The following is a 15,053-nucleotide window of genomic DNA, read 5'->3' as shown; positions in this document are numbered from 1 at the left end:
TATTTCAAGATATAAAATAAACCTCAAAAGACACAGAAAAATGTTTTTATTATTGTTTAAGACTTTTTCATCATATTTCTTCACCATAAACATGTTCACCACAAATTCGTGACGGATGGATAATCGTAAATTCCCTTAAAAGGAACCAATCGGTATTTCTGCTCGTATCATCAACATTAATAGTGATTGAGGCACCACATCATAGGTAAAGCAAAAGAACAATTTTTTGTCGTAATTTATAGGGAGGAAATGATTTCTAAAAAATTTGTGACAAATGGACAATTCGAAACTTGTCCAATAACTGCTGCACATATGGGGTTGAACTACCAAATAAACGATTGACACCAACCATTATTCACCTTTAGTAATTGTTGATGATGAAGAATGTGCATTTAAACAATATGAAATTAGTTTTCTCAGTGTTTTCTATCCCGTCCGTCCGCCCGTCCGTCCGTCCGTCCGTCCGTCCTTCCGTCACGACAGACATTTTTATCCTTCTTAGGCGATGTGCTTATCCCAGAAGTGATTGCTTCAACTCATCTACGCCTTCTTATGGGTTTTTTGACACAAAAGGAGAAAATTCAGGAATCATCCGCTAATTTTTGAGACCTTGTGAAAGTATCGTTTGTCCGTCCGTCACGGAAATTGAATTTCGTAATAGCCCCAATTATTCTTACATAGCCAGACGTATTCCCGTCATCGTTGACGACAAAGAAAATAGACCAAACACTCCTTTGGAAATTATCATCTCAAAGGCAGCATTCACTGGTTGCTTTCGAAAGTTTTCAGCTTATTTTTCAATGCAATTAATACCTCTGCAAGAAAATACCTAAATCAGGTCTATAGAAAGCTATCTCAAAATGGCATTGTCATCGAACTGCATGAATTATTTATGCTGTCGTTATCAACACAAAAACCAAAAAGCACTTTTAAAAAAAAGCACCTTTCTGATTTATTGTCTTCAAGTTAGTAAAGGGAAGATCGTATTTGTAAGCAAACAGCTAAAGTTGTATAAAATGAATAGTTCGGAATTCATCTAAAAAGAATGTTAAATCCTTGGGCATTTTAGATCACAATAGTGGTTGTAATAAATCCTCAAAATAAAGAAAGTGTTTATTGAAAAAATCAAATCTTGCTGTAATCTAGTCTAGCACGAATTAACGTGAAAATATGGCACCTGAAATTTCGAAAGTTGCCATGGAAAGTCTTCGAGACAAAATAACAAATGCGAAGAAAATATTTTGATCAGAAAAGAACAGATCTATTAGCAATCCTAGAAGCAAAAACGAGTATTGGGATAAACTGGGATCTGCGAATGCAACTCAACCAATCTTGCAAGGGGTTCAAGCTTTTATATATTTCCTTGTACGAGGTATTATTTTGTAGGCATCTCAAAAAAGTAGAGGTAGCCAATTAGATTTTTGTTCAGAGATAAAATTTTCCAGTTTTGCTGTAGAAAATATCCCATTATTTCTCAAAAAAGTTTGTCTCTGCTTTAAGTATGGTTTCTAAAGATGGAAATAAATTCCAGATACTAAGCCATATGCAAACTGTTAAGTCTGTCTACTAAAAGTTCCGTCTGTTCATTAAGACACCCCTTTAAGAAGTAAATGCATGGGCCCAGGTTTAATATTGCAGAAAACTTCATGACATTCATCGAAACAAACAGTCTCTTCCACAATCCAGTTTTTCCGACCTCAAATCATCGATAATCTAGGACAAGACTGGACACGCAATGACAGATGGGCAAATAGCAGTTGCTGGAACAGAAGGATTTTAGGGTTTGCCTGCTTTGTTGCTTTTGCTTCTTCGTACCGATTCAAGGCCAGTACATCAAACCGCTGATGCCAAACCAGGGCACAAAAAAATTTCGCTATATTAATTTACCTGAAATTACAATTTTCCAAAAATTTGACCACGAATCAGTCAGTGCCTTACGCAAATGAGCCTCAAAGACAGACATCAAAACCAGTCTCCAGGCTGGACAGAGAATGTAGCGACAAAGACATTGTGGTGAGCATTCGTAGAAATCCAGCAGGATTCTTATCACCCGAATGCGAAGTTGAAAGCAATACCAAATATCTTTTTGTAATAGATTATGCATTAATATCTTGCTGCTAAAGCACTAGTGAAACTGTCTGCCAATATTCGCCAAAAAACCATATGTTGACAAAAAGAACGCGCAATTGCAGTTATTCTTGTAACTGTATCAAAGGAAACTCGTTTCCAAATTCGTTTTACATGCCGGGGCCTACCTTGTAATGGGCATTTCGGAAGGCCTGCAACTCTCACGCCTGCATTTCGAAACGTCTTGTACAACAGCAGGTAAACTTGCATTATGAAGAAGAGTCTATGGCCGACAAGTATTTGTAATAAGTTGCTTTTCAGAAATGCTATGAATACATTTCAGTCTCTTTCCTCCTGTTGCCTATATAATGAACAGCAAAGACGTGGAGACCTGTATAAAGCCTGCTACTGCCAAATTAAAAAGTTGTACAATTGGCCTGCATAATTAGCTTGTCTAAACCGGTTCAGTAACAATATGAATATTTGTATCTCACAAACGTAAATTTATAAATATTTCAGCCAACACAATAAAAACATCATAAAATGAAGGCCTTTAGAATCCAGACAAACTCAGCGGCCGTTCTAGCTCGGGCTCGGGGAAGATCTACACTGGTTGATTGAGATCTATTGCAACCTAAACACTAAAGGCCCGTCTACACGATAAAACATCGTCATACAAAACACCATCCAACATCATCAAACATTTGTTGTACGATGTTCATAGAGCAAAAAAACATTACCATACATAATCAAACAATGCCAAACAAATGTATGAAGACGTTTGACAAAATTCGCGCGAAAACTTTGATGGAATTCAGCAAGCATGGATGATGCAGAATAATTTGCAGATCCTCTAGTATAATTTTTGTCATAACTAATAAACGACGCAGGAAAAAGCATAAAAGGTGGTTATGGGTGAAGGACTGGATAAGAGAGCGTGCAAACCATGGTGCATTTCATAGTGTCTTAGGTGAAATTGAGCAAACTGATTTGTCCAGTTACAGAAATTTCACGAGAATGGACTCCACATTATTTGAATAATTGTTGAGTAAAGTGGCCCTAATCATCACCAAACAATCTTACTTGTTGTAGCAAAATTTTGTGTCAACTCCAGCAAAGCTGTGTTTCTTTTCGCTCTGTCCTTATATTCCTTAATTCTCATGTTGTATAAACAAGGATAAGTTTCGTAGGCCACGATAAGTTCGTGTGTAATCCCATGCAATTCCTGCAGTTTTTTCCGCCATAATTCTTGTTATGAAGCACGAGGAGCGCCATGCGCACGCGCTAGTTCTGCAAATTTGATTGGAGAATATTTTGAACATCGTAAAGCATCGTCAGAAAATCCTCGAACATCGTCAAACATGTTTGATGATGTTCAAGGTTGCATGATGAAGTGGTCAACACGATCAAACATTTGTTCTTGAACATCGTCCAACACATGTCTGAAGATGTTTGACGATGTTATGTATGACAATGTTTTATCGTGTAGACGGGCCTTAAGCAACCATTTCTTTGTAAATTCTGATTCACATTAGATTTCAGACAGTTTAACCACCATAAATTTTGAAACGAGTCATTATGTTTGGTTTTTAATCGTGAATAATGTAGTTGTATGTAGTTTAAGGTTGCCTGTTGGCCATGGGGTAGTCATTGTCTTTTGCTCCTCTTGGTTTCGTGTATGTGGTGTAGTATAGTAACTAGGATAAGTATAGTAGAAAGTAACATGTTCTGTAATATTTTATATGCATAGAAAAAATCTACACCTATAAATGTAGAATTAAAGAAAAACTCACCGAAAATACACCCTTTTTCTTTCCTTTTTTCACTGATCCTTGAGATGCAATGGATAGAGAGCTTCCGTAATTGCCTGATGCCAGTTGTTCAAATGACGCCCCTAGATTGAATGGTGACGGGGAGGACTGCAATTCGTAACCAGTGCTCAGCAAATTTGGGTTGCTCTTTGCACGAATAATCATCTCAGAGGCTGCAAAAGACCAGGAATTACATTATTCTGGTGGAATTATAATCCTATTGATAGAAAAACCAACCGAAAGCCACAACTTATGAAAATAAAAGTTTGAAAGGAGCATTTACTGGAAATTTGCATAAAACATGTTTTATTCGTTTGGGCACCAAGTTTTAGGATGTTTATGATGTTTTGCATCAAACCTTTCGTAAAACATCTCTTTTGTTCTCATGTTTGACCAACAATGTTGCGTTCGTTTGACCAGCCCTTAAAACATTTGTTTTACTCACGCAAGCGCAGTAGGTCAAAATTCGGCAAATACAACGCAGTAACTGTAGGAAGATGTGTGGCAGCGCTTGACCATCACAGATGTTTTAACACTTGTTTGACTCGTTTGGCCAGGTCATAAAACATCGTCCAACAATGTTGGTACAAAAAGTTTGACAATGTTTTACGAATGTTTTATTCGTTTGACCGGGCTTCAAGGAGGGTTTACGGTGAGAGAGCCATCAAATTTGCTTAAGCACTTGATTCTTAAGTCACACAACCGAAATCTTGTTTTCAATTGAAAATGAAACAAGGATAAGAAAAACTCAGTTTGAAATTAATGTTTCGAAAACAACTCGTATTGCCTGTGATGTGAATGATACAGATATTTTTGATGGGCTCTTTCATGGGATAATTTAAATGTTTAGTGAATTCTTTTCTTTTTGTTGCTGCGTTCCAGCTTTTACGTTACTAAGAAACCATAAAATATTGATACTCATCTGGCATAACAACCTAATTACATCTATACCTGCTTATCTCACATCACTGCGGGGTCTATTCTGTATGTAGTTGCCTATAGGTGCACCAAAATCATTTTACTGTATAACGATATACAGCTAGTGTTTGCAGCTAGAAAAAGCTGCATTTAAACAAAACAAAAGACCGTAAAACCACGAAGAATTAGTTAAATATGCGAGGGACAAGATATGCGATTATTTGTACTTTCCGAAAGCATTTATTGCTAATTGACTGCTATGATGCATGGCATTCTGATTAATTGCCAAATCATGGAAGATGCATTAACCACACAAGGAAGCATTAACCACACAATATTAGTCACCATAGTTTCGCAAGTATTGCAACTTAGGTCTAGATTCTATAGCAAAAGCAACACCGTAAGGAGCCATAATCTATGTTCAAACTAAGCAAGACAGCGATCATTCACTACAACATAGCATGTAATTAATAATCAATGTTCTTGTAACAAGATGTCCAAGTTTGAGGTTGTTTGGTAAGAAAGTAATGTTTAGAGTAGGATAAATATTTTCAATTTCAAAAGGAATCTTGAGTAAACAACTGCTCACTAGAATGGCACGATACATTATAAAAATATTTAGGATGTGCGTCGACGTTGATACAGACAACAGAAGCAAAATAGTTACTAAGGTCTAACGATTTGCTTTAACATTAAATTGAGACACTTTTACTAGAAGTACCTGGCACTAAATGCAGCGTATTGAATACAGATGTCAAGCCTTTCATAAAAGAATATCTCTTGATCTCTCGTTTCGATACGGGATAGTCCATCGCGACCAGTCCAGATATCTTTTCCTTTGATAAAACTAACCCTATCTCACATCAATGAGAAAATGCCATTTTTCGAACAGTCGAATTAATAAGATGCGGTCGAACATCCTTTGATAATTTGCAATGTATGCCCGGCCACCAGATACGATAATGAAGAAATTACAGTATGCAGTGGAAAAATCCCGCTACAATTATCAGTGGTCTGGTGTGAACAATACGTTTTGTCTTTGTTTTCCCGTCGGTTCTCAATGACATTCTAAAAATATTGAAACCATTTCAATGGATAAGACCGACAATAAATTCGTACGACTTGGTGCCGCGCAGCAGCGGAAACAAATAAATTGAAAAGCCAGCGCCTGATTGAAACAGAGGCAGAGCTCGTTTTGAAATAAGCTGCGGCGTTTTCGCGAAAGGCCCTAAAGTAACTATCTTGCTTTAATGCAACTCGCTATATTCAACGAAAATACCGGATAAAAAACTCAAGCATTATAAGTTACAGTCATCTACTCGAAAACGAACAGAGCTGCCAACTGTGTGTTTGAATTTTCTTAATAACCTGTCTATAGCAAATCATCCTATCGAGCATTTTTTAGTGATAGACACTTAACACCAATCAGCAGTACTCTTTCCGTATTCAGGAACAGAAGCTGGTTGAGGAAGTTAGAAAAATGACATCGTTTTCCTCAAGTCACTTCAAACACTGCAGTCAGGCGTCAAATTTAGCTGGAAAAGTTCCTTACTAGAAAGCTTGTCATTCTCTGGAGGATTTTCTTAATTTTGGGATCAATAATAAAAAGAAAAGTTTCTAAGGGATCCAAAATTTCCCTAAGTTGATACTAGTGTTTCAAACAGCGTTTAATGATCGTCCAAAGGTCATTTTTTAATTAATAATTACAGGTGCAGAGCAAAATAATTGAAGGCGTGTACAACTGCAATACTTTTCGATGAAGGACGACAACCGAGGTACGTGTTTAGAATTTTCTCTAGAACCCGGCAAATGGGTAGATTTTTAGGACCATATAGAGAAGTGAATGAAACATAGCTTCAATGTTGGTGTCATGGTGTTTATGTCAAAGTGAGGGATCCTTGAAAAAGGGGCAATTTCAGAACTTGCTTGTCTGGGGACGGATCAGTGTTAAAGCATTGGCTACCCCTTCCCTATAAATAACAAGGACGAGATCAATAGGGTTTTTGAAGTTTAACCACGTAGGATCTAATCCAGACTTATTCTCAGTTCCAAGCTGATGTCATCGATTTCCCATTTCGCTATCTACAGACCTTTGTCAGTGTGATACATGGACCTCAGATTTGAGACACGGGTTACTGTACCACGTTTAGAATATTTGGATATTTCTCAACAATTCGCAGCTGTAGAGTCAACATGTCACTACAGCAACAAATTCCAGTGAAATTGTGCAGGAAAAGAAAAATTTTGCAACAGGCGACACGTAATTCGCGGATTGCTCAAACCATGCTAAAAAAACCTGCGACTTTAGACTGAGACAAATTTCAACATGGAGATTCAAATTCTATAATCCATCTTTGGCAAATATAAAGATAAAAAGTTGACTATATTTGCAACCAAATAGTAGAATTAGCCCTTCTTGTTCTATCTTCCCTTTCCTTTTAACCCTAATCGGAGCATCCGGTAACAGCCCCTTCCGGGTTGTTTGTGTCGCTCCCTCTTGGCCGGGCAGCCTAATACTGCACCAAATAGAGGAGGCTGCTGGGAATCTTATGAAGTAAAAGAAGAGAACTTTTAAAGCTGCATCGAGAGAACTTAATTTATTACAAACTTCTCGTCCAAGTGTTCGATAAATCTTAAAATAACTATGATTAAGCTCAGAATCAGTGATGCTCATAATTCGATCTGAAGTCGGGCAACGGATAGTAAATCCAAAAGCATACAAGCAGGCTACTGGAGAATTTTGTTAAACATACCAATAGGCACTTTGAGAGAAAAAAGTGCTGTTATTTCATATTTCCATGACGACCTACGCTCTTTCTTGTACGACCGATGAAACTCCATCATTAATGAACTCTATATTTCTTCACTCTAGTTTGGAATCGAGTAAAAACAACTATTGTTACTCCCCTTGTACTTTGATAACGGGTAACTGCGAACACCTTTGACCTTGAGAACTGCTACTTTGCTTCTCAAAACAAAACCACCGTCAGATTCATTGCCTTCTTTGATTATTTCCCCACTTGCACTGTTTGATATCACATTGAAGGTATTGATTACCAAAGAAATCTAATTTGTCACGCTCCGTTGAATGCATCTGGATTATCTCCATGGTTTGCGAAGAATTTATAAAAGCTCCTTCGTTGCCTATCTCTCGCACATAGCTAACAATGCAAGGATGGGAACGAATGACTGGCAACGAACGCATAAAGCGACTCCTTTAGCGAATGACTTTGGAAAAGAAAGGAGGGTGCTGGTCTGCTCATCGTATGCCTTGGTAAGTCTTTCGACTGTCCGTAACAGTATTTCAGACAAACATTTCGAAGCTTTCTTGCTGGATTAAGTGGCGGAAATCATTTTTCAGGTAGGGGAGTGAAAACCCACAAAACAAGCAAATTTGCTGACAAATGACAATATTTACAGAAAAAAGCACTAAAACTATGTTTTAACTGGCAATCTCCAGCACAGGCTGGATTTTCCATTGAATAGATATTGTTTGGCACTGTTCTGTTAGCTCCGTGCAGTTAACAGTACATTTGTAGAAATTACGTAATAAGTCCCAGACCCCTGATATCACATCAAACAGTTTGGAAAGAACGGCGTGCTCGCGGCCTCCTATCACGATATGACGGTTGCTTATTTAGCCAGAGCCCATAGAACAATGTTTGCTGCCAGTAAATGGTATACATTTTTTTCTTCAAGGAGCGTTTTGCTTTGAGGCCGATTATTCTTGAGCTGTTTTCTACTTTAGATAGATGGAAAGTTCATATACGTTTATTCTTTGATTCACAAACACCACCTTGAATGCCTTCCGAAAGTCTTGATTACAATAACGTCAGTTTTCAAGGGCAAATTCAGCCATTCCCCTTCCCCCCTTTGAACAACGTTAATTTTCTACAAAACAACGTAGAGGATTAGAAAGAAATCTTTTTCTGCGACTTCTATGATATTTTTCTCAATTATCAACATTGTTTAGGGGACGGGGGGGGGGGGGGGTTGGGGGGTTAGTGGTACCGAAATTTTAGTATTCGGGAAAGGAATTGAAAAATATAAAAACACATTGCCAATTGCTGGGTGTTCCAAGTACTTTTGGCAATGATTGTACATACCATTCATTATCAATAACCATTCCATCCCAAGAAATCGTTTAAGGTAGGAATATGTCATAGTGAAAAAATGTTGAAGAAAATCCGTGCTTTTGAGAATAAAGGTGTATGGTGAAACCGGGTGCAACAAACAGAAAAAGCGGTTAGAAAATAACAAATACTTGAGGTTTGTTTACTTTGTCCTGAAGTCTCTCGATGTAAAAGGCAAGGCCCAATTTTGATTTGATCAACATTCCTTGAAAGCATTTCATTGGGTCATATCTAGCAAGAGCGTCAGGGCAATATTCATAACAAAATTCTATAAATTTTAATACCCCGGTAATTTGCTTCAAAATTATGGATATCAAATATAAACCTCACTGGAGCCCTAGACTTTGATTGTAAGCCTTGGGTATTAAGACGTTATCATTTAAATCTTAGTCATTAATGGGGCATAAATGGGTATTGTGACGGCAATATTGAGTTTTAGATGTGAAATGATACTAAATTGATAATGTCAGCTTTGAGAGAGGGATCTCACTTTAAATGCATATAAGATTTTACATACTGAATTGAGCTGTCGATAAATACATGGCCTTAACGAGTCAATGGGACCAGATGAAATGGGGTGAGAGGTGGCAGAAACGAAAGGTAGGATTCAGGGAGTGATCATCATCGATTCTTTTAGAGCCTGTTTACGTACAGTCGTGTTCTTGAGAAAACATCTGCCATTTTCTCACATAACATTTTAGTTATTAAGTAGCAGTGCATATTACAAAGATCAAACAGCCCCGGCCGGGAACGAAGTTCCAACAACCATTCCATAGTTTCTGATTCCTGAAAAAAATCTTTGCGAAAGAACATAATAATTCATTCAACGAGTTCTTTGATGAGACTTATAAAATGCAAGTGGAAACATCACTCGTATTGCTTGTCTCAACTCATGCTAATTTCTATAAAACAAAATAAGTTGCTACAAATTTTCTCTCTATTTCAACCACATACGAATCCATTAATACACAGGTATTAATGGGTTCGTTACTTTTACAGTTATGGGCTATGGAGTAGGGTAGAGATTCTCAATGGCGTAACCGACGTAGGTTGTTGGCTAGAGCAACTCCTAAGGGCCCCCTACAGGTTGTCATGATATAGGTTCGATTGCACTATTAAGTGTAAAAAGTCATTTGAGGTGTAAAAAGTAAAAAGTGACAAATATTCTCAGGTTAACATATTACAAAAAGACGCTGAGTTCGCAAAACCAGTAGTTCCTTCTAAACGAGATAATTCCACCTGAAAAGGATAGGTGCTATAAAATTTCAGACGTTGAGTGCTGCAAAATGTAATTTGATGTTGTTTTGAGCAAAAAACTTCCAGAGGGAGTAACCCCGGACCTTTCTTTCCTTTTGTAGCGATAAAAGCCACCCTTTTGCCCCCACAAACCTCCAGCGGCCCTACTTTTTATTTTACCCCGAAATATCTGAGATTTTTTGTCACTAATTACAAGTTCAATGCACTAAAGAAATTGAACCCCGCCACTTTTAAACTTATGGCGTGGACCATCTATTCTTTCCATCGAAAACCAGAAGTTGACTAATCGATTTTAGATCTTTGGTACTTTTTCACTATCTGGAATTGCTTTATTCCTTATTGACCTGCAATCTTTCTTTCCCAAAGAGTAATTTTCTTGACAATGGCTTTATTTTTGCCTGAATTTTGGAAAAAATTTGACTGTGCAAGGGCCCCCAAACGAAGTATTCTTAAGAGCCCTTGTTCCGTTACGACACTGATAGAGGGTACAAGCACAAATTAATAATATAAGACGGGTTGCAGTAGTTATGGAGGACTCTCCAATTTCATTTGATCGGTCAAATAATTATTTCATCAGAAGGATTAAAGTTTATGAGTGTTTGATCAGCAGAGCGACTATTTGATATTGTACAAAAATACGTTTGCCTAAAGACGCTTTTAGGGTAGTGCATGCACCCCCTGACTTACTTCTTTCTGTCGCTGGCTTTGCCGCAGCCATCCAATTGAATAACACGGCCCAGTATATTTAACCTTTACTGTCATTTGGGGTTCGTGCTGCAAATTCTCATGCTGGAAAAAGTCCTAACTGATATCAGAAGCAATTACGGAAGATAGCTAAGAGTCTTTTGAAGTTGGTAGTGAAGAACTTTTGAAGATTTTTGAATAACCTTCATAGCTTGCGTTTAAAGTTTTATGCCAACAAGCCAATTGCATTGATGGAGAGGTTTGAAAATTCGGAGCTTAACATTTTAGAAAAATTCACTTGTTGCTTAATTGTTGGATGCAAATACTGGAGTTCCTAAATGTTCGCTGAATGTTCAGTGCCCCTTTTTTATAGCAAGTTTCTAATAAAAATATGTCTTTGAAGCTACTTTAAATGATGAACAGCGTCTTTCATATTAAAGGATTTTAAATGCAAAACATTTCAATAATCTTATATACATTCCTGCTTTTTTAGAATTTTCTTCATCAAAATAAAAACATAGGAGCAACAACTGTGTAACTTAAAAAATTCCGAAAACAATATCAATGTTTGAATACTACATTTGAGCTGACTCACCATTAAAACCTTAACCATATAAAACAAGTAAAAATTCTATCACTTTTGCGTCAGTTGGAAGTATTTCCAATTTAGGGCAGTCACATCTTCTGCCGCAAAACCACCCCTTGTATTACAGGGACCTTTGACTGTTTTAGGGGTCGAATCGGAAATTTTGCAAAGAGCCTACTAATGATGATCCATATTTTAATACGTGAAATTTCGTTTAGCAAAAATTGGGGGCTATGCCCCCCCCCCCCCTATTCACCCTCTTCCGCTATGCCAGCATACAGATGTAGTTAGAGGTATTTTGGCACATCGTGACAATTTGCAAGTCTCCAGGAGATTAGAGGAACTCAAACGGATACTCTAGAAAAACCTCTGCGTTATCAAACAGAAGATAGGATTGACAAACATTTACTACTGTTGGAAGATCAATGGTGGCTATGAAACGATACTTCCCGCATTGTTGAAATTACCGTTATTTTATGTCTGCATGTGGCCACTCTAAGCAAGTCGTTTTGGAAATTGTCTTATACAACAAAATTCAACATGGAAGTATTTCAACATAAGTATTTGAAGAAGCCATTAATCTTGGCTCTCGCCGATAAAACATTTAAAGAGAAAAGTCTTGAGTGTCTCTATGATTGTCAAAATTAAGGAAACACTACAACATTACTCAATTGAATTTCTAAAAAGCACAAACTATCAAATCATAGTAAAACTTTGATTTCACATACGGTCAAACAGCTCCAGAAGATCGGACAACAAAGTGTATGATCCAGATCGAAACATGCTGGACAACCAAAAAACTGCGACCAACTGCAGGCATGCATTCCTGCTCAAAACTTTGATTTAAAAGTCATTGATATAATCAGAGACATAACAAAGCAATGGCGGGCCGATCTATCGAGTTTAGATAAGCTGCCTGGAGCAAATCATATCCTCTACGCCCAGCGAAAGAACAAACAGCAAATTACTAACAGTTTAAACTATGAATATACCAGCCTGCTCTATCCCAACTCAGAAGCCAACCGTATATCCGAAAAACGGGGGTACAATGGCACATGCTCAATTCTCCGTTTGTAGATCGTGGCGTCGTATTACAAGTCAAACGAGGTAAAGATCGGACCCTGAATCGGCGAATAAATTATTGAAAGAAAAAAGGTTGTAAAAACTGTTTGCAAAGTTAAATCTTTCTTCGCATGAGCAATGCATATTGTGTCTACAAAGAGCTTTTATTCACCAGCGGCAAGTGTCACATTTAGGGAATTAATAAACTCCTTTCATGGCATTGAATTCAACTAATGTTCGAATCTATATGAAATCTGACTTGTTTCAGTGCAAACATCAAACTGCCTATGCTTGAAGGTAGCCGAAGATTCCAGCACCATCAATGCTTAATGAAATCACTGCCTAGGTTAGAAGCTAGACTAAGAGATTATGCTTTCCGGAGGCTTCACAGACGGTAAAAAACGATGGAATTTTCTTGGATGATATGAAGCTTGAAAAATTAAAAATTTAGCCTCTCGCTTCAGGAGCACCTTCTGAGGTAACGACAACCTGAATTAAGGAAAAAACCATAACTGTGCTTTAGTCTTTGAAGAAAAACCTATAAGACTGCGCCAATCGTAGCCCCTCCAGCATTATATCCTGATCCCTACTGAATGATATCCATTACAATACAATATGGCTTTATGGTGCCCATCGGCTGATGCCGCTAGTTCTTTTGACGTTGAGGCGATAAAAACTTAAAAATGTTTTTTTTGCAAACCTTGGCTTTTGAATAGAGAAATGATTTACTGGGCTCATAGCTGAAATGGGTGCTGCTGATGATTCAAGTTCGGCCAAAGACTCATTAGGCAATGACAAGAAGTGTTTACTTGATCTACGAGGACATTTAATGTTTCCAGCAAAAACTACCAAACGATTGCAACTATTTCCCTCTTCCACAACTTATTTATTCCCCCCTCCAAACGAAGAAATTAATTATAAGTAGGATGGCTCTTCAGACGTAAGCAAGATCTTTTTCGCAAAAAAATATCAATTCCCCGTGTATTTTTTGGAGTTTCCTATATAGGGAGGTCTCTAGGTATCTCGACCAAATATCCAAAGTGACACACTCATGCACAAGCATTCAAAGAAATATTGCCAAAAGGTTCCTATATACAAACCTTCCTTACTGTCAAACAATGTAATTAACAAAATCTTTGTTTTTTTCATATCTGTGGCACTTGCAACATAAATTATTGAAGAAGATAGCGCAAAATTTGCGCCTTTCGGTTTAGCATGAAAAACCAAAACGGACTTTGAGAAAAAATCTTCTTTTGTAATTAATAAATCTTTCTAGATTCCAACCGAGTTGCAAGATTAGATCAACCTGAAAAGTCAACAATTTAACCTTGAAAATATTTTATTCCATTTTATGTATTCAGTTGTATACACCAATTCAACTTACGGTCTCATTTTGAAAAATTCTTCAAATTCATTATTACCAAATTTTTGATCCCAGATTCGGATTGAGAGCAATGATTTTAGTGTACTTGGAAGTTTTCATTATGGTATTGCTCATGATATCGATTTTATGACGACAAGAAGATAAACATTTTATAAGAGATTTGACCGTGATTGGCGACTAGGGGGGTAAAGTTTCACCCGGAATGATTTTTGCGGTCAAATCTCTTACAAGTTTCCAGACTCCATTTCTCCGTAAAATAAAAATACAAGCATAAACGATATGAAAAATTGCATCCGGCATAAAATTATGGTGATGAAACTAAATCTGAGCTTAAAAAAGTCGCATCAAAGTGCGTAATTAGAATTGGTGTATCTCAACAAGGGTGTGGATCCGCAAAAACGAGACCGAGGTTGGCTCAATAAGCCTCCACGTCGACTCTACGAAGGAGAGAGAGAAACACATACACGTATGGAGTTCATATTCTCATATCAACTCCTGTAAATACTGTAAATAATCAAACGCGCTATTTCTCTAGCGTTACCTTCGATCTGCACCTGGATCTAAACTTCCGCGTACCATTTTGTGATAAATCGATGTTTGCACTCGCGGAAAGAGTGTCTGGTAAAAAGGGTTTCAGCACTTTATGCTATGCTCTGCTTCTTAGCGCTGTTTTGAAATTTGGCAGTACTAGAAGCTTATTTAATAATTGAAACGTAGGTTTATGGGAAACTGACCACTAAAACAAAGGTTAGTCACAAGCCGTCACCAGAATGTTGTACTGGTTCTTCTGCTTCTCCTCAAAAATCCTGACAGCCAAACAAACATGGAATTTTCGGTGTTTATTTCGAAGACATCTTTCGCAATTGTTTATTAGGAGAGGGACTCAAAAAATTTGGCCAATCAATCGGGAAAAGACATTATCAAAAGATCGGTGTTATTGATAGCTGAACTAATGTGGCTTTTAGCACAGTTGGCTAACAACTAGCTATCTGGAAGGTAAAATAGAGATGGTGAGAAAACATAGCCCTTCCCATCCATCTCGTATTCTGTATATACATAAAGCCAGATGTTTATCACCTGTTGAGCAACACACAAAAGACTTGTTTTTATCAGTGTATACAATCGTCATAGGCTGAATTTAAAACTGACCC

At 37.4% G+C, this 15,053-nt stretch overlaps 1 protein-coding gene across 1 annotated transcript in view; it reads right to left on the bottom strand.

Annotated features, from left to right (window-relative positions):
* The window catches only part of LOC135682617 (arf-GAP with GTPase, ANK repeat and PH domain-containing protein 1), a 46,653-nt gene that overhangs the window by 23,001 nt on the left and 8,599 nt on the right, over positions 1-15,053 (bottom strand). Inside the window, exon 6 of the mRNA XM_065197581.2 lies at positions 3,861-4,051. Within this exon, the coding sequence (XP_065053653.2) occupies positions 3,861-4,051 (191 nt within the window). The remainder of the gene's footprint in view (positions 1-3,860; positions 4,052-15,053) is intronic.

This window comes from Rhopilema esculentum, chromosome 16 (assembly GCF_057945365.1).
Source record: "Rhopilema esculentum isolate cy_ngs chromosome 16, ASM5794536v1, whole genome shotgun sequence".
Classification (NCBI taxonomy): domain Eukaryota; kingdom Metazoa; phylum Cnidaria; class Scyphozoa; order Rhizostomeae; family Rhizostomatidae; genus Rhopilema; species Rhopilema esculentum.
This window is presented reverse-complemented; position numbering and strand designations above follow the sequence as displayed.